This window comes from Lissotriton vulgaris, chromosome 2_1, assembly GCF_964263255.1.
Source record: "Lissotriton vulgaris chromosome 2_1, aLisVul1.2, whole genome shotgun sequence".
In the NCBI taxonomy this organism is placed as follows: domain Eukaryota; kingdom Metazoa; phylum Chordata; class Amphibia; order Caudata; family Salamandridae; genus Lissotriton; species Lissotriton vulgaris.
This window is the reverse complement of record NC_141687.1, coordinates 1,619,704,463-1,619,725,757: the sequence shown is the minus strand read 5'-3', so window position 1 is coordinate 1,619,725,757 and position 21,295 is coordinate 1,619,704,463. Positions and strand designations below refer to the sequence as shown.

The 21,295-nt window shown below is 46.1% G+C and overlaps 1 protein-coding gene across 12 annotated transcripts in view; it reads right to left on the bottom strand.

Moving 5' to 3' along the window:
• Nucleotides 1-21,295, bottom strand: part of EYA3 (EYA transcriptional coactivator and phosphatase 3) — a 1,455,294-nt gene that overhangs the window by 551,933 nt on the left and 882,066 nt on the right. For 6 of the 12 annotated variants that reach the window (XM_086957503.1, XM_086957498.1, XM_086957499.1 and 3 more), the window contains one exon: nt 3,541-3,653. In XM_086957503.1, coding sequence (XP_086813629.1) covers nt 3,541-3,653 — 113 coding nt within the window. Of the gene's footprint in view, nt 1-3,540; nt 3,681-21,295 lie in introns of all 12 variants that reach the window. The other 6 variants (XM_086957496.1, XM_086957501.1, XM_086957495.1 and 3 more) reach the window with 1 other exon arrangement.

Sequence of the window (21,295 nt, the reverse complement as noted above, 5' to 3'; positions counted from 1 at the left end):
GGTGGGTGGGAGGTCTGCTGTCCTTTAAGCGCTAGAGAACTACATCTGCCTGGTCAGTGAACAGATCTGAGCCAAAGGGCATGTCCATAAGGGATGCTTGGACATCCCCCAAGAAGACAGTTGAACTCAGCTGGGTGTGATGGAACGCAATCTACTACAAAAAAAAATCACTCTACACAGCGAGTCTGTGTCCAGTCCACAATAGATAATGACATTTGCTGCATCCCAACCATCGGCAATAGCCTGGATCAGGATGACTCTGACCTCCCCAGTGATCACCGGCAGCACTTGCGCGATTAATTCCCACATTGTGTGCGTGTACCGGCCTAACAGACAAGCAGTGCTCACAGACCACAGTGCAAGGCTAGTGGGAGCGAAAATCCTCTCCAGTTGTCCAGCTTCTTGAATTCCCTATCTGGTGGAGTGGTAGTGAATAGGCAGGTTTGACCTTTGGCATAGAGGCCTGCACGACCAGGCTCTCCGGTGTGGGGTGATTGTTGAGGGAAGCTGGATCCCCAAGGTCAGTAAAGAATCTGCTGCTAGGTGGAGTCTTTTCCGGATAAGGAGTTACCAAAAGTTACTAACTTACTGTCCTATGCACAGGAGTACCTGTGCAGGGCTTAGCCCAGGCCTTGCCAGGACATCAGTGAGGGCTTTTTTTTTTTTTTTAAGAGGAGGAGTGGTTCCATGGGGGACAACCCGGACTGAAGTACCTCTGTGAAAAGACCACTTATATCCACCTACGTCAAGAGGGCTTGACAGTTACCGAGGGGAGTGTAAGATCTAATAGGCACATGCATCAAAGCTTTTTGTGATCGCAAACTGTGCAAATCGCAAAATCAGCTTTTGGGATGCATCAAGGGTGAAGGCCCTCGCAATTAAGGAATTCACAAATATTTGCGAGTTCTCAAATTGCATTTGCATTTAAGGAATCGCATTTTGCGATTCCTTAAATGCAATGCATGAAAGTTTTAAAAATAGAGATTTCGCAATTAGGGCGAGCAAATTACCATGAGGTTGAACCTCATGGTAGTTTGCGAAAACTTTGAAAAATGTACTTTTGTGCATTTTTCAAGTATATACATATGTGCACAGATTAATTTCAGGGGTGCAACAGTGTGTCCTTTGGACACCCCTGCACCCTAGAAATCGCATTCTCAATTTGCGACTTGCTAATTGCGAATTGAGAATGCCTTCCCATTCATTCCTATGAGCCTCTAGGCCCATAGGAATGAATGGGGAGGTATTCCTTAATTGCGACTCACAATTTGCAAGCTGCAATTAAGGAATGTTTAGAAATCGCAAATTTTTCTGCGAATTCTTCATGCATAGGCTTTTGCGATTTCTTAATTGCGATTCCTTAAAAATCGCAATTAAGAAATCGCAAAAGCCAATAATGATGCATGTGCCTGTAAGACCTCAGCTACCCTCCTCACCACCATGGCAAAGGAAGCACCAACCCCTGTAGCCACACTAGGAGGAGAAACCAAGTCACTGACTGGCGAGATGTAAAGATCAAGGGCATAAGGCAGTTCCTCATACCAGTTATACTCTGCCAAGAGCTTCTCAAAAGGGCCAGGATAGCTATATATCGATCGTCCCATATGCCCCAAGTATATTCTTCTCATATCCTGTTAAAAAAATAAAAAAGGCATTGTCTCCAACCCGGTGTGCGCTGAAGTCGACAATTACAATGGGGTCGATGAGTGGTGTTGGTGGTGCCAGGAAAGACCCCACTGGACCACACTTCAGTGAAGGTCATGAATGCGCCACCGGAGTCGGTCCGATCAGGGAACGTATTCAAAGGGCCGACTGGCATTGTAGGAAAGTCCACCAGTGGGAACCCAGCCTGGGGACCTACTGCACCCATGGTACCTGAAGGTGCTCCAGAGGGGTAATTTTGACCAAAGAAGAGGTTTAGCCTCATTGAATTCTTTCAACTGGTAGTGGTCACTCCACATCTGGGAAATTCTGGAAGGCACGGAGGCAAATGGATAAATTAACAAATTGACCACAGCTGTATGGAGGACAAGCACTTTCTTGTGGAAGCAAAAAACTTCTGCTCATTCAAAACATGTACTCCTAACTCCCAACATGTGGATGTAGCCAAAGCCCCTCTTCCTGATTATCACAATTGTTTGGTGACTACTACGGTGTCAAGCCACACCAATAAAAAGGCACACCAAGAAAAATTGCACGGCTGAAAATAAATCTCAAAATGACGAAGAAAGTAATTAAATATACTTGTAAGCATTTGCTTTTCTGATAATTTTCTTTGACTGACTTGGGGTTCAACTGGCTTATGTACTTTTAAGTTTTGAAGGTGCCCTTCCTAGTTTTTGGACAGACGGACCCTTATCGTGAAAGCTGTTAAACAAGCGTTTCAGAGAAGCACTATTACCCCTTTAAAGGGTTAGCACATGCACCCTTTCGGCAGGACAGCTAAAAATGCATGCAATAAACTTTTTTGCACAGCCAGTTTGCTAAAAGGGTTTTTCGAGAGGGTATTAGAAGCACTTTTCAACAGCACTGAAGTTAGACATACTCCAGAGGCACTAAACTTTTCTAAATGCCTGGAATGTGCCTGGTCTTAAAAACAAATATGTCACAGTGGAATATACAAACATGTAACAAAAAGACACAAAAACTCGTTTTTCCAGCCTCTGGCACGATTTAAATAAAAACACTAATGAGATTTATATCATCTTACTAAACTTAGTAGTAGATTTATTAACATGTTGTATAGGTGCGCCTGTGGTTCATGGCAACCCAGAGCATTGAACAGACTTTTCATGAAATGCTTCTAATACCACTACCTAAGTGTCCCCGCAGTGTTTAGGAAATCTACCTCTTAAGAATGAGATCGCCATTAAGGAACGCACTTTCTTATTCAGTAAGTGTCCATGTTACCTGTATTCTCTTTCGACACACATACGCACTTTTACTAACAGTCCAATTGTGAATGCATCACCAGCACAGAATTCAAGAGACCCACTAAACATTAACTTTAGCATTTTGGAGGCCCTGCTACATTCTTTCACAGATGAGAAGGCGGTTTTGAAACGGACACAGACAGCAGTTATTTAAAAACACACAGTCTAAAAATGATCGCATTGTGTCACATTGCTTACCTCAAAGAAGGGAAAAGCATGCTTTTAAGTGCCGGTATGTTTTGAAAAAAAACAGGACGGAGAGCTATACATAATGGCAAAACAGGATTGCTTACGGTATATAATTTGAGTAGGAGAGAAAGAATTGGATATCACAAAAAAAATGTGATGACTGAATGCACTTTTCAGATGTAAAATAGACTCTGATGCATTGCAAGGGAAGCACTTTCTTAGAGGTAGAATAATACGTCAGGAAGCCAATAGCATGTGGTGAGAGAAATACTCCTTTACGGTGAGGCAATATGCGACTGAAATAAGTGTCAAGCCAATAGCTTAAGCTGACTAACCAACCTACTCCTATTTTAAGAAGACCGACTCAAAGCATACTCTTCGTAAATTGTGAAGAATGAGTTAAGGGAGTAGCACTCACTTCTAATTCACTCTCCTGTGCTGAAGATGCTTCTGTTTTCTTCACCTTTCCTCTGTTTTTCACTGGAAAAGATTTCTTAGACAGTTCATCGAGCTCCTTGCTGGGTGCTGCGTCTGTTTGAGACAAACACAGGGTAGAATCTGCTGACACAATCAGACAACTGATTTCAACGATTTGCATAAAAAAGGTTTTTAAAAATTCACCGTAAGGGCACTTTCTAAAGTAATCGTGCATAAAGAAAAATAAGTCCATTCTATTTGTACATCCAGCACTCCTGGCATACATTTACATCTTTACTAATTCTCACCAGAGGCATAACATCAGCATTTAATAAAGTGTTTTGGAACCTATCAACCTTTAATTGAAAGACAGGAAAATGTTACGAGGCTAGCCTATTTTCCAGTTACTTTAACCTGCCTACTCCCTTAGTTGGTGCACAAGAATTTCCTGTACAAACAAATAGTATACTTACATTCCCTTGTAGTTATTGCACTCTTTTCAATTGAGGTTCATTGTAAGAAAGTGGGTTTCTGGTTGAGGGGAGTGAAACCCTTCTCAAGCAGTAACCACAATTAATCTTGGGGTGAAGTCTCAAGCAAACCCTAAATTAATCTGTGCTCAACCCTCGGGTAACTTTTGCCACACAGCAGTAATGCTTAACTCATAGATAATGTGTAAAGTATTTGTGCTTAAACAAGAAAGTGGTTCTGTTGGGTAAAACAAAATTACTATGGTACTGGTATGAAATGCAATCTAGAACGGATGCTCTTATATACACATTATTTTCCAAAATAAATGCTTAACAAATAAGTTATAAGATTGACTGATTGTTTGTACTGTATCGCTTTATCAGAATTGCGTCATTCAATGATATCATACAATACAAGGTTGGACTGTCAGCATAAGCGGCAAAGTGTAGTTTAGTGACAATTGTGTTTGAATGCTCAAAGGGTGAAAGATATATACCGTGTAGATAATCGCATATATACAGATATGTACAAGTGTTTTAGTGGCCAGCTAGTAATTTTTAACCAAGGTTTCCTATTCTTCTTGTTGGAATCCTGGCTGTGTTGGACCCCAAGAAAAGCGTCCACGTTTCGACCCTATGGTGCCCCAATCAGTGGTCACGGCGGGTCTTCTTTCAAGACAGGGGTGGGAATGTCAGTCAGTCGCATCGATGCCTCTGCGACTGACGGATGAGTTACTGCACCTACGTCCGGATCAGTTTTCAACTCGGATTTCGGGTACACGAGCCATTGTGACAATACATGATCAGGCTGAGAAGCTCCAGCCATGATTCCAGAACGGTCATTCCCACTCCTGTCTTGAAAAAGACCCGCCGTGACAACCGATTGGGGCACCATAGGGTCGAAACGTCAACGCTTTTCTTGGGGTCCAGCACAGCCAGGATTCCAACAAGAAGAATAGGAACAGTGAAAACGCATAAATGAAGCCCACAACTGATAGTTATTTTTAATAATTAAAATAAGACCTAAACGACAAAAATTCTATCAGTACAACAAGAGATATACAATTTTGAGGATTTTAGTAAATACAGCATCAAAAGGAGTAAAGCACCAACTGTGGATATCTGCAGGCACTGGCCCGAGACAAAGTCACAAGTTCAGGCCGAGTGCAATGGAGCGTGGCTCGACTACAGGGACATAGTTAGGCCAGCTGAACAAAGTACCTTCTATCCTGGTTTGCAGAGTGTTGCGAGGATCTGTGTCAAAGATGCATTGCTCAGCTTAAACGATGTGGCAGTTTCAAGATGTCTAGCTACGCCACTGGGGATGAGTCACACAGTTGAGGTGATGTGTTGGTTCTGAGGAGTCACAATGCAGAATCCGTCGTGGTCATCGAGGCTGCCGTCCAAGAGAGATATGAGGGCCTGCGCTGAGGATGCATAGTACTGCAGGGCTTCCAAACGGGATGCTTGCAGCGATGCAGGTTTTAGTGTCGGGTCCAATCCACACAGCAGCAGAGATGTGCAGATTCCGCTCGCCACTGAGAAGAGGAGATGTATCAGTTGCGTTGGATCTACAGGCAGTGAATGGCCAAGGCAGGAAAATGCCAACTTTCTAAAAAAGTCATTTTCAAAACTTATTTTAAATCAGATTTCACCATAACTTAGGATTTTAAATTGAGATTCCAAAGACACGAAACAAACTGATTACCTACTCCCATTAGGAATAAGGTAACTCCAATGTTATCCTATGGGAGAGGTAGACCTTGCAGTAGTGAAAAACGAATGTAAGAGTTTTTTACTAGCAGGACATGTAAAACTTAAAAGCACATATCCTACTTTTTAAATAGATTGCATCCTGCCCTCTGGTCTGTCCAAGGTCTTTCATATGGGTCACATATCAATTAATCATTCAATCAAGGATTTGTAGAGAGCAGCAAATCACCTGTTGGGGTCTCAAGGCACTGGCATTGCTAACTACCTTGTGATGATCTGTTCATTCTAACAGCCTGGTCTTTAATCCTTCCCTGAACTGCTGGAGCGATTAGGCGGTCCTGAGGTGCAGGGGAGGTCGTTCCAAGCTTTGGTTGACAGGTGTGACGAGGAGCAGCCTCCGCTGTTGCCTCAGCAGATCTAGGTGATGTCTGCGAGGAAGATCGTAGGTGTCTGGTCAGTTGGTGGAAGGTCAAGCTTTTGTTGATGTATGCTGGTCCTTCACTGTGCAGGGCTTTGCATGCGTGGGTCAACATCTTAAACTGGCATCTATCTTGGACCTGGAGCCAGTATAGCTTCTTGAGGTTGGGTGGGATGTGGGTATGTCTTAGGAGGTCAAGGATGAGTCTGGCCTCTGTGTTTTGTGTTTTTGTGTTGTCTGTAGTCTCTTCAGGAGGCAGGTGTTGATTCCTACATAGAGTGTATTCCCGTAGTGCAGCCTGCTGGTGACGAGCGCCTGCATGACTGTCCTTCGGATGTTGACTGAGAGCCACCTGAAAGTCTTGCTGTGCATGTGTAGGGTGTAGACGCATACAGACAAGACTGCGTCTACTGGTTTCCCAGATGATGTTGAGGTTACAGGCGTGGTCTGTTGGGGCAGGGGAAGGGACAAGTTCAGCAGGCCACCATGCACTGTTCCATGGAAAGGTGTTCCCAAAGATTAGGACTTCCATCTTGTCCGTACTGGGCTTGAGACAGTTGTCCTTCATCTAGTCAGCAACTTTAATCATACATCGGTCGAGGTTGACTCTGGTGGTGAAGGTATCTTTGGACGATAGGATTAGCCGGTGTAGTCAGCATAGAAGATGCAATCTGATGGTGTTGCCCAGGGGGTCATGTACGTGTTGAAAAGGGCGGGACTAGGGACAATCCCTAGGGGATGCCACAGATTACTCTGAGAGTTCCGAGGTGTAAGGTTGGAGGCTGATTCTCTGGGTTCTTCTGGTGAGGTATGAGGTGATCCATTTGAGGGAATCTCCCTTGATTGTGATGTGGTGGATACTCTTAATCAAGATGGAGGGGGGACTGTCGTATTAAAAAGGAAGGTTTGACCTGGCAAAAGCTTTATTTTGCCAGGTCGAAATGGCAGCCTAACTGCACACAGCCTACAACAGCAGGCCTGAGAAATGTCTAAAGTGCTACATAAGTGGGCGGCACAATCAGTGCTGAAGGACCACAGCAGTATTTAAATTACAGGCCCATGGTACATGTAGTATCTCTTTACTAGAGGCTTATAAGTAAATATGCCAATTAGGGATGAGACAATGTTACCATGTTTTAAGGATGGAGCACAAGCACTTTAGCACTGGTTAGCAGCAAGGCCAGCAAAAATGGGATCAGCAAAAAACAAAAACAAGCATTTACAATGCAACGGTCTTTCCTTCGGAAAAGTTAGAGCTTTTGGCATTGTAAATGGCAAACTTTATTTATGTGTTGGTTTTGAAAACAGATAAATAAATGGCATTGTCATTTACAATCCCAATAGCTTAATCTCTCGCAAATACGAGACCTATTGCATTTGCACCACACCCACACACACACAGAGCCACACACACACACAGAGCCACACACACAGAGCCACACACACACACACACACAGAGCCACACACACACACACAGAGCCACACACACACACAGAGCCACACACACACACACAGAGCCACACACACACACAGAGACACACACACACACACACACACACTCAGAGACACACACACACACACACAGAGACACACACACACACACACAGAGACACACACACACACACACAGAGCCACACACACACACAGAGCCACACACACACACAGAGCCACACACACACAGAGCCACACACAGAGCCACACACACACACACAGAGCCACACACACACACACAGAGCCACACACACACACACAGAGCCACACACACAAAGCCACACACACACACACACACACACACACAGAGCCACACACACACACAGAGCCACACACACACACACACACAGAGCCACACACACACACAGAGCCACACACACACAGAGCCACACACACACACACACACAGAGCCACACACACACACACACACAGAGCCACACACACACACACACACAGAGCCACACACACACACACACAGAGCCACACACACACACACACACACACACACACAGAGCCACACACACACACACAGAGACACACACACACACACACACACACACACACACACACACACACAGACACAGACACACACACAGAGCCACACACACACACACAGAGCCACACACACACACACACACACACACACACACACACACACAGAGCCACACACACACACACACACACACACAGAGACACACACACACAGAGCCACACACACACACACACACACACACACAGAGCCACACACACACACAGACACACACACACACAGAGCCACACGCACACACAGAGCCACACACACACACAGAGCCACACACACACAGAGCCACACACACACACACACAGAGCCACACACACACACACAGAGCCACACACACACAGAGCCACACACACACAGCCACACACACACACAGAGCCACACACACACACACACAGAGCCACACACACACACACACAGAGCCACACACACACACACACAGAGCCGGTGTCGGGGTCTCTGGTGAGGGAGAGGATCAGCTGGGTGTCGTCGGCGTAGGAGATGATGTTGAGGTTGTGTTGGCGTGCGATGGCTGCGAGAGGTCTCATGTAGACGTTGAAGAGAGTGGGGCTGAGTGATGATCCTTGCGGGACGCCGCAGATGACTTCGGTGGCTTCGGAACGAAACGGAAGCGAGGCGGAATCTCTGTTCTTCCAGCGAGGAACGAGATGATCCACTTCAGTGCCTTCTCTTGGATGCCGGTGTTGCTGAGGCGTTGGACTAGGGTGCGGTGGCAGACCGTGTCGAACGCGGCGGAGAGGTCCAGGAGGATGAGAGCCGCTGTTTCCCCGTTGTCGAGAAAGGCTCGGATGTCGTCAGTGGCTGCGATGAGGGCGGTCTCGGTGCTGTGGTTGGCTCTGAAACCGGACTGCGAGGGGTGGAGGGATTCATTCGTCTCGAGGAAGGCGGCAAGCTGTCTGTTGGCGATCTTCTCGATGACTTTGGCGAGAAAAGGGAGGAACGAGATGGGGCGGAAGTTTTTGAGGTCGGTGGGGTCCGCTGTTGGTTTCTTCAGTAGGGCGCTGAGCTCGGCATGCTTCCAGCTCTTCGGGAAGGTTGCGGTTTCGAAGGAGGTGTTGATGATGTCTCGGAGTTGGGGTGTGATGGTGGAGTCGGCCTTGTTGAAGACGTGGTGGGGGCAGGGGTCAGTCGGAGATCCGGAGTGGATGGTGTTCATCGTGCGGGCTGTGTCTTCGGTGGTCACTGTGGTCCAGGTGCGGACGGTGGCGGTGGGGTGCGTTGGTTCGACGGTTGGGTGCGGGATGGTGCACCGAAGTTGATGTGGATGTCGGCAATCTTGCGGTGGAAGAACGAGGCGAGGGAGTCGCAGAGATCTTGTGATGGGGTGGGAGAACTCCTTGACTATGCTGAAGAGTTCCCTGCTGTCGCGGGCGTTGTTGTCCAGTCGATCCTTCAGTGATTTCTTCTTGGTGGCGCGGATGAGCTGGTGGTGCTTGCGGGTGGCGTGTTTGAGGGCGGTCATGTTGTCAGTGGTCTAGTCGAAAAGCCAGGCTTTCTCAAGGGTGCGGCAGGTCTTCTTGGAGTCCTTGAGTTCGTCGGTGAACCAGGGGGCCTTCTTGCTTCTGGGTTTGCTGGGAGGGTTCTTCAGGAGGTGCGAGGTCGTCGGCGCAGGCGGTCAGCCACTGCGTGAAGTTGCGGGCTGTTTCGTGGGGTCCGGTGTGCTGGCGGGTGGGTGGGTTCTGGCTGAGGGAGGTGGTGAATTGGTCGGCGGTGATCTTGCTCCAGCTTCTGCGAGGAACCTGCTGCGGGTGGTTGTGGGTGGTGGTTTTTCGGAAGCTGAAGTGGACGCAGCTGTGGTCTGTCCAGTGAAGTCCGGTGGAGTGGCTGAAAGCGATGTGCTTGCTGGATGAGAAGACGGGATCCAGCGTGTGGCCGGCGTAGTGGGTGGGGGTGTCCAGCAGGGTGACGGTGTTGCGGTCCTTGTTGTTCTCCAGGTGGAAGTTGAGGTCCCCTAGGAGGATGTAGTCGGCCGAGGGGAGGGCGTGTGGGCTGATGAAGTCTGTGATGTCTTCGCTGAATTGTGCGCGTGGTCCCGGGGGTCTGTAGATGAGGGTGCCTCTGAGGGTCGTCTTTGGGTCAGTGTGTCGTTGGAGTCGGTCGGGATGCGGATGGTGTTCTTGTGGACGATGGCGATGCCTTCCCCCGTCTGGTTGACGCGGTCCCTCCTGATGATCTTGTATCCATCCGGGATGGCGATGTCGGAGGCGGAGGAGGCGTTCATCCATGTTTCAGTGAGGAACGCAACGTCTGGTGATGTTGTGTCGAGCAGGTTCCAGAGTTCGACGGCGTGTCTGTGGACGTAGCGCGTGTTGAGCAGGAAGCACTAGAGGTCGGTGCTGGGGTTTGGCTTGGCGGGCGCGATACATGGTCGGAGGCAGGTGAACTTGCAGGTTGTGCAGGTGAAGGGTCCGTGGAAGCGTTTCGGGGCGGCCATGCAGCAGGCGAGGTTACGGCCGGTATTGAGTGCGTTGAGGGCGGCGGCGTCGTAGGTCTGTCGGGTCGTCTTGCGTCGGTGGGGTCCAGGGGTCCTGGCGCTGGGCGCGGTCCAGGCGCGGACGGGCTTACCTTTGGCGCGCCTTCGGCGCGCCCGCTGCGCGTCCGTACGGTCGCTATTTATGGCGAAGTGGGAGGGAGGGAGGAGCAGCTGGGAGGCGGGAGCGGGGAGGGCACAGAAGGAAAAGGGGACGTGGCCGCTAGCACGGCGGCGGGGAGCGGGGCGGGCAGGCACAGGGGGCTAATAAGAAAACAAACAGCACTGGGAGAACACAATGCCAATGCCAATAACACAAATGGGGAACAGCCACACACACAGAGCCACACACACACACAGAGCCACACACAGAGAGCCACACAGAGAGAGAGAGACACAGAGAGAGAGAGAGAGACACAGAGAGAGAGAGAGAGACACAGAGAGAGAGAGAGAGAGAGAGACAGAGAGCGAGAGAGCGAGAGACAGAGAGAGAGACAGAGAGAGAGAGAGAGAGAGAGACAGAGAGAGAGAGAGAGAGAGACACAGAGAGAGAGAGAGAGACACAAACACACACAGACACACACACACAGACACACACACACACACCCACAGACACACACACACACACACACACACACACACACACACACACAGAGCCACACACACAGAGCCACACACACAGAGCCACACACACAGAGCCACACACACAGAGCCACACACACAGAGCCACACACACAGAGCCACACACACAGAGCCACACACACAGAGCCACACACACAGAGCCACACACACAGAGCCACACACACAGAGCCACACACACAGAGACAAACACACAGAGACAAACACACAGAGACAAACACACAGAGACAAACACACAGAGACACAGTCACACACAGAGACACAGTCACACACAGAGACACAGAGTCACACACAGAGACACAGAGTCACACACAGAGACACAGAGTCACACACACGGAGCCACACACACACACACACACACAGACCAACTAACACCCCCCCACTCCTCCGATCAGACTGTTTGGTGCATTTCATTTTCAGGAATTGGAGAGTGGGGGAGAGACTATTTTCTTTATCCCTTCTGTCGCTAGTTCGTTACAACTTTCATTCACGCCTTCAATCGGCTTAAAGACGTTGTTTTTATTGACTTGGCTCCTCTGCCGAAGTTATTGATTGGTAGCTCTCGGATTATACATTTAAATGTAATCCTTGTATTCTGGTGTTTGACAGGTTGTTCTGCTCTCGCATTTTAGTATAAGACTTTACATCCGAGCGAACTATCTCGACGCTTTAGAAAACAAACAAATAAAGCATTTGCAATGCAATCAGTCTCACTTTTGTGAGAGTTTAAGCTGTTAGCATTGTACATGACAATGCCTTTTATTTATGTTTTAAAAACCAAATCATAAATAAAAACCATTGTCATTTACAATGCCAATAGCTCAAACTTGTGAAAATGTGAGACCTATTGCATTGCAAATGCTTGTTTTGACTGGGTGTGGTTTTCAATGCGGGTATCATACTGGCACTGTCTAAGAGGATGCTCAGGAGTGGGGGTTGTGTATTTTTTTGGCCTCTCTCTGCAGTTTGTCATGGAATGTATTGAGGCATCCAATGCTTATGATGTGAACCTAGCCCAGGTATGGCATCATCACTGTGAAGATCAAGACAATTTTCTGGTTTGTTCACAGGAGTGGTACACCCCTTGTGTAGCTTGGAATAGGGCCAATTGTGAGACTTTCAGTGGAGGACTGGTAACAGGCAAGCTGCCACCCAATGCCAGTTTCCAGGATACCTATTATTGGTTCAGATGGAGCTGTGCATCGTCTGCATGAATATAAACACTATGTTAGAAGTTTGAAAGACTCAGCCAGGGTGTCTGTGTCATTGTTGAAGAGGGTGAGTCAGATGGGCAACACTTGAGAAACTCCACAGGTAATTTAGTTTTTGGACAAAAGGGATCCAACTCCACCCAAACCGGTTTTGCAAGGAACAAAGCAAGCCACTTTAGAGATGTACCTCTGATTGTAGCCAACCTAGCTAAGCACACAATTGGTTAACCATGGCTGATAATGTAACAGGTTGATGAGAAATCTAACCAAAAGGCTGTGCGTGCGTCTCTCACTGCAAGTATTTACAGTATCTCTGGATATTTAAGAGTTGCCTGCAGAGGCTGGGAGCCATACTACATATTGCTACACTGACAGCTGCCTAGGTAATATCACTTATTCAAGACCATGCTGCCGGCCACCCAACCAAGAAATACCACATGCTACCCCAATCTCTGCAATCCTACCTAATAGCCCTAATCAGAGCAATGCCACCATGCCTTCCTCTCATTCAAAGGATCCTGAACTGCAACCATGGCAGCAATATCAACCACCCCTCACAATCTGGCAACATTCATACTCCAAGTCTTAGCAAATGTCATTCGATCCCCTCCTATTTGGTGACGTCACATGACTACCCTGCCGGAGCAATGCCACCTGTCTGCAACAATCACAAAATGTGTACTCCATGCTGTGGGTGCAGCACTTGTACCCCCAATCATGCAGTTCCAACAACCTAACCCTCCCACCCATCCTTGGCAGTAACACTTGCTCCACTGAACAGATGTAATATAATTTGCTTCAGACCTCAGCAAACACCATCTTCCCACTCAAAATGGGAAAAAAACACCTGGTCGGTACACATTTTTTAAAGCAGTTCTGCCACTTGTCGAACCGAGCACCCACCAGGTCTACACCACCCATTCACAACATTAGCTCAGTGACCAGCAAATCTTAAAGATCAAGAACCAGAGTATATCAACCCTTGTACAAATATCACTTGAGTCTGGCTTCTTGGTGGGGTGGAATTCACAGTACGAGGTTCTTTGTAGTCCAGCAGCAAAGAGGAGGGGCCCTGCATCTCCGAAATCTTTGGTGGTACTGCTCCTCTCTAGCCATGCCAAAAGAACTGAGTCAGCGAGTGTACTGCTCTGCCTGGGTACATTTGTAAAGCAGTCAGTCCTACATTTTCTCATTGGCGTCTGGATTTTGGAGTCTCCATGGTCACAACCCTCATCTGAGAACTGAACTGCTCTCGTTCCACTGCGCGAAATAAAGCGCACCTCTTACAATCACCAGGCATCTGCATCGGAGCTCACTCACTGGGTCACTACAAGGACAGAATATTTTACCCGTGCTATGCTCATTTGTCACTGCATGGACTAAGATCACACTGAGCTATACGCTCCTTCGTCACCGGAAGATCATGCTCGTGCTATATTTCGTCAGTGCTTGGTCATTAGCACTTTGTCGCTGCATGGAGGTCTGACTCGTGCTCTACTCCATCCTTGTATAGACTGAGAACCGAATCCGCGCTGTCCTGCTTTGCCGATTAATGGAATAACGGGCATTCTCGTAACCCTCCTAATAATAATAATAATAATTTTGTTAAAACAATTACCGGTCGCCTCTGTGTCCCTGCACATAGCATCCCTGTGCATGCATCACTGCTTGGTGACAAGCTGTGAGCGTGCACACTCCCAAACTTCCGGTTTCGGGATGTGCACGCTCACGGCTGTGGTGGGGCGGGTCTTACGTCTTTGCGAGAAGCCCATGGAGTGGATGGCCCAGAGGACCAAAAGTCAGGAGTGGCGGCTGAGGCAGCTGATGCGGTAAGTGGGGCTTGGGGGGCTTGGCATGTGTGTACGTGTGTCTGTGTACGTGTCTGTGTCTGTGTCTGTGTACGTGTCTGTGTACGTGTCTGTGTACGTGTCTGTGTCTGTGTCTGTGTCTGTGTCTGTGTCTGTGTCTGTGTCTGTGTGTGTCTGTGTGTGTCTGTGTGTGTCTGTGTGTGTGTCTGTGTGTGTGTCTGTGTGTGTGTCTGTGTGTGTGTCTGTGTGTGTGTCTGTGTGTGTGTCTGTGTGTGTGTCTGTGTGTGTCTGTGTGTGTGTCTGTGTGTGTGTCTGTGTGTGTGTCTGTGTGTCTGTGTGTCTGTGTGTCTGTGTGTCTGTGTGTGTGTGTGTGTGTGTGTGTGTGTGTGTGTGTGTGTGTGTGTGTGTGTGTGTGTGTGTGTGTGTGTGTGTGTGTGTGTGTGTGTGTGTGTGTGTGTGTGTGTGTGTGTGTGTGTGTGTGTGTGTGTGTGTGTGTGTGTGTGTGTGTGTGTGTGTGTGTGTGTGTGTGTGTGTGTGTGTGTGTGTGTCTGCGCGTGTGTGTGTGTGTGTGTGTGTGTGTGTGTCTGCGCGTGTGTCTGCGCGTGTGTGTGTGTGCGTGCCTTCGGCCGGCCTGCGTAAGTTCGTCCACAGACCCTGGTAGGCTCATGCCCCGCTCTGTCTCCCTTGAGAGGCAAGTGGGCGACAATAGGTCTCGAGAGCGAGACCTAAAAAGGCACTGGCTAGTCAATCAATTCAAAATGCTCTTAATCCAAATAAAGGCAAAACATCATTGGCAGAAGAGAACACTAAGCTAAGTTAGAAGCCAGCACCATTTACTGTGCAACACAAGGCAAATGAGAAATAAAGAGCATTTGTCATAAGCACTGCTCAGTTAACAACAGTACAGTAGCTTGGAAATATCCAAGTTGTGTGCAAAGCAAAACATATTGTGAAGTCTGCCTCTGAGAAGAGCAGAGAAGGTCTCTGGCTCATTTTACCCAAAGGGGAACTTTTTTAGACTGAGAAACTGTACAGTCAATGTGGCCTGACCGACACAGGAAGTTGCATTGAGGTACCTAATAGTAAAACAAAAACACATCACATGGAATTAGGCTTGTAGGCTACATCTTTTGGTTAATTCTGTATTATGCCCTACAATAAAAACAAGGACACATTAAAAATACAACAGCATCTCCATTTGGCCAAAGGAAGTGGACTTCTATGTGTACACATTTGTAAATCCGCCCTCTGCAGGAACATCAGGAGCAACATGAGCAGAAATGAATACATTTTAAAAGTGTAACACTGAAAACAGACCAGAGGACTGACTACTACATCGCATACATTTTATTGAAACATTGAGGGTCACATTTGAGGCTTCCCTGCACCCCGAGAAAAATAAAACAAACAGGCCAGGCTGTGCTACACGGATTCGGAATGTGCACCTTTGAAGACGGGAATGGGTCTAGTTAAAAACTCTCATCCAAATAAACACAGTTTAGGCATTGCATTTGCCGTGTTCTAGTGTTAATTAAAATACAAAATTGCTAATTGGAGAATCAGTGTTCACAATCCCGTCCTGGCTTGAATACAAAACTCCAGCACCATCCACGGTGCAATTGTGAGGGGAAGCGGATATTTCAACTTTACTCCCTCACAACTGTACTTCTTGATTTCAGTAAAAAAAAATATGGATTTTTCACATATCAGACATGAATATGCTTTTTTACACTGAACACTGCAGGGTCTCTAAACGCTCCACTCTGTCGGATCATAAGGGGTGTAAGGTGCAAGAAATACATTGATTTGCCGAACTTCACATTTGGCCAAGAGTAGAAGCCGAGATTTTATTTCAATTGGCTGCAATTTTACTATTTGTCTACAGACAGAAGTGCTTCACGGCATGGTTTCATAAGGGTGCGGGGGCTGTGGGCTGGTGGCATCCATTTTGTGCACCCGTGAATCACTTGTATTTTGGGGGCTAGTGGATCCTCTGGGGTCCCAGCTCGTCTCTTAGGGGGGTGAGTCGGTGGCTGATGCTTGATCGGTCTCACCTCACTCTCTCCCAATGTCCGGGCTCGTGTGTTTGGGCCTGGTGAGCGGTACGTTCGCACCAATGACGGCATTGGTGATGTATCAACAATTCCAAGGCTGCTCTTCGCGCCCACTATTGTCCTCAGCGACTCGTACCCCTTCCTGTGCTGACATACGCACCTAACACCAGAGATAAACTATGAGGCGGCTCCAGGCACGTGCTGGGGTGCTTTGTCACCCTCAGTGCAGCGGCCTGTGGTAACGGGAGCGCGCAGGTAACAGAGTCAACACAAAGCAGCGGAGAGCTGGAAATAAAAGGTGCACCCCTTAATCTCCGGGCTGTGTTAGGGTGCAAGTATTTAACTAAACAGTTTGGCCAAAAAAGCGGCGGGACAGCAGAATGCCGCCAGCTTTTCTACTATATTTGATAACTCGGATAGAATTACAGAATTACAAAAGTTCCTTGTAGCCGCAAAAGCGCCATACACACCAGCTTTGGTCATATTCTAGTCTAGTATAAAATAGTCTGGTTTTAGTCTTTCAAACTTATTTTTGTAAATAATTACCCCGTGAGCAATAGTATAAAATAATAATTAGAGACACGTATCTATCTAATAGATTATTATATATATATATATATATATATATATATATATATATATATATATATATATATATATATATATATATATATATATATATATATATATATATATATATATATATGGTACAAATATATATATATATATACACACACATATATATATATATAGATTAGTCACAGGTTGTTTTTATTTATAATCTTTATTTGTTTCTTTTACTCTAGAGCACATGAAGAAAAGAAGTGTTAGAATGTACAGATACTGAGAGAATCTTTTCATGTATACTTCATAAATCGAGTGAAATGTGGTGAATTGAGGGAATGAAAAGACCACTAGGGCTCAAAAACTTTTCTTATGTAGTTCGCTAAGAATAAGCGAAAAAGAATGTAGAACAAGGGGATATAAGTAAGGCATTTATTAATGTGGTGATGTGGAGTTGGAATGCCCACTGGGGTTTGATACCTAACAGTCACTAAAGTCTGTCCGAATAAAAGGACTAAAAGATATTTTTTCGCAATTGAGACAAAAATAACTCAAGTGAAATTATTAACCTTTGCATCTAATTACCACCGTGTTAGACTATTTTTTGAAATCCCCTTAACCATATGGCTTTAAAAAGAGCTTAATATAGGTTTTTGTACTGAAAAGCACATGTATCAACATCTAATATACCGCTTGAAAATATGTGCAAAAGAAGGTAAATGGATTACTTACATTTGTTATTTTATTTAAAGAATCACAGTTTTAGTCTGTTTTTCTGTTTCATTATTTGCACAACTATCACATGACTATATAAGTTGCACTTTATATGTTGAAATTTACTCGTGAGCAAGGGTCACAGACCCGAAACGCGTAGAGTGATTGCCTTTAAACTGTCTAATTAAAAGGCTTTTGGGGGATTGAAGTGTTCGTGTGCTTTCTTCGAAGGATACTGAAGAAACTTTTGACTCATATATATATATATATATAGTTTTGTATTTTAATGAAATTATAAATAATCTGTCGTAATTTCCTCCAGTGTTAAAATTACTTTGGCGTTATAAAAATAAGAAAAGCACAAATATTCCTTGTGTTTTTGGGGAAATGAGCCTCACTGCCAATGGTCTCCAGTTTATCCTCTGGACACGCTTGCCTTTCTTGGTTACGTCCACAATGGGGGGAGACGGAGGCTGGTGTGAACGATGGCGCGAGGAGCGAACAGTCCAAGGTCGTGTCAGAGGGTCCGACTTTCAGTCGCAGGCGGATTTCTAAGGCTATTACAAGGCGACAAGCGATGATTCTTCAATCAGCCGAGCATCGGAACTTCTGTGCCTACACATGGGGCGATTTTATTGTTTACATTGCTGTTTTATCTTTGTTCCGCTTGTTAGCGGACAATATTATCAATATTATTAATATAATTTTAATACGATTTCGTTGTATATAGTGACTCGAACAGTTTTAAAAAAATTATAATATAAAGTGCCATACGGAAAATATTTAAAATGTAAAAGGGTTGACCAAAATGATCAGCTACGTACAGGGTAGTGTTGTCATTTATTATGAAGTACTTACTATATTTCTATATAAAAAAAGAAGTTCAGAAGTTCTCCTTTTCTCCAGTAACAAAGCATATTCCTGCAAAAAAATATGCAGAAATGACGCCACCCTCCCACTTGTTTTAAAAGGAGTTTGCAAATTAAGAAACTGTCGCAAAAACTTTAAAAGTAGAGCGAAATGTTGCAAAAGAATTATTTTGTATGAAGGTTAAAAGGCGGCGCAGGAACTGAATGCTCCCGAAAGGGCAATATTTTAATCTACAATTTTAACATGTATGACATTTTTTTTTAAATACAGCACAGAGAACATTTTTAAGAATTAAAACAGTGTATTGATGGATTAAAGCAATTTTTATATATTTTAATAAAGGTACAGCCGGGATCGAAACACACAACGTAGTTTTAAAGCGGTATAGCCGATAAAAACAATGTCTATATACCACTTTGAAAGAAAATTGTTTTTAAACATTTTGCAAGTATGTTTTAAGTTCAAGTTCCTCATTTATAGTGGAGCGAGAGCCATAATCCTCTCTCCCACTATACCGCCCCCCAAACACTAAAAAAAATGAGCTCGACTTCTCTCCCTCCAGAAGTGCAAGACGAGATCGGCCTTATTCTGGAGTCAAAATCCTTTCCACATGTTGCCCCCAAACCCTGGAAGGAACGAAGCTTTTACACAAATAAATCAGGGGTGGGGAGTGAGCTATCAGCCGCCCCCTGATATGTGCACCTGGGGATTACACTGAAATGATCACCCGAGGGTCATAAACACCCAATAAACAACTTTTAGTAAATATACTCTCGCTAGGAGTCCTGTGCTGTCTTATGTGGACCTAAATCTCTACGTAAATGTGCGTGGACGCACACAAACACATATGTGCGTGTGACACATACGCAAACACAGGCGCACGCAAATATCAATACACAATTTTATTTCTTTATTTAATGCGATTTTATACAGCGCGAACATTACCTTAAGGTGACGGTACGCAGATACACTCACAATACACACGCGTACACATACACACATGTTCCCGCACACGACAAACAAATGCACACAAACATAATCACAGAAAAAGCACTGGAACACACAGGCGCAGACACAAAACACAGGCTCAATACACACAAAGACGCATGTCTGAAAACCACAATAAAACTGGTCAGTGAAAGACATCCGTTTCCCAATTACAAGCACAGATCTAAAGTTCTCTGTATTTTTGCAAGATTTTATTTCCCATAGTTTCACCCTGTGAAGTTACCTGGCGCTGAAGGGCAGAGGCCTCACCAATCCACGGGAGAAACAGTAATCCGACATCCACCAAGTGTGATGTTCCTCAAATGTTCTGAGCTACAAAAGTGGTCCCTGCAAGGACGCTGGAAGAGGCGCTTAACCCTCCTAATAATAATTTTGTTAAAACAATTACCGGTCGCCTCTGTGTCCCTGCACATAGCATCCCTGTGCATACATCACTGCTTGGTAACAAGCCGTGAGCGTGCACACTCTTGAACTTCCGGTTCGGGATGTGCACGCTCACGGGTGTCGTGGGGTGGGACTTCCGTCTTTTGCGAGAAGCCCACGCCCACGGAATGGATGGCCCGGAGGAGCGGTGGCAGTAGAAATTCAAGTCAGGATAGCGACTGAGGCCGCTGATGCGGTAAGTGGGGCTTGGCGCGTGTGTCTGTCTGCTTGTCTGCCTGCTTGTCTGCCTGCTTGCCTGCCTGCTTGCCTGCCTGCTTGCCTGCCTGCCTGCCTGCTTGCCTGCCTGCCTGCCTGCCTGCCTGCCTGCGTGTGTGCGTGTGTGCGTGCGTGTGTGTGTGTCTTCGGCCGGCCTGTGTAAGCGCGTCCACAGAGCCTGGTCAGCTCGTGCACCGGTCTATCTCCCTTGAGGAGCAACTCAGCGGCAATAGGTCTCCAGAGCGAGACCTAAAAAGAGGAGAAGGGCAAACAGTCGAGGGGAAGACAACCTTAATTGACCAATTTAACATTCATTATTTGGATTACGCATCTGGGTTTTCTGCCAGGTTTCATTTCCTAATGACACAGGTCTCTATCTAGGAGGATATTTCTGAAAGCAGATCCTTAGAAAACTCATTTAGCTTATCCACCATTAGATCGCCCAGGCCACATTTCCCAGCAAGACCAGAACAGACAGACCCCCTGACAGAAGACAGCACTAACCCATACTATCCTTTTTATGGCCTGGCTTGACAGCGTCTCTGTCGCCATACAATTAGGTGATCATTGTTAAAGAGGGGCTTTGCCTCAGCCAGGAATACGTTTTGATTTAGTGAAAGTTGTGTGCTTCCACAAAAAAACAGCTTGGCCTCTGCACAGCTGTGAAATGTTTGTTCATTTATCCGGCTGCCTGAGTTTACACTTTCAAGCGCACACACATGGCATTGGAATGCTATTTAAGTGTCTTAGATAACTAGATAGATCATGGTATTTTATCTGGCAGCAGCACAGATGTAAGAAAGGTAGATTTTAACCTACATGGATTTTTTTTAAATCTTTTAATCTCAAGTAAAACAAACAATAAGAAAAGTGACGGTCAACAATTCACACAATGCAGCATTAAGATACATTTAGACAAAGTCAGATCCCCTTCAGTCTCCAAAGCCCCTGGATCCTCCGACCCCCAACCCAGCAAATCACAAGGCAAAATTTGGATCTTCTGGATTAAAACCAGGTGTGTCAATGGGGGCATAAATCCCACCACCTCTTTAATTGTTCCACTGCCTCCATATCTTGGCCCATTTCTGAAGACAGCCTCTGCTTTCGTACACCACTCTTTCCGTAAT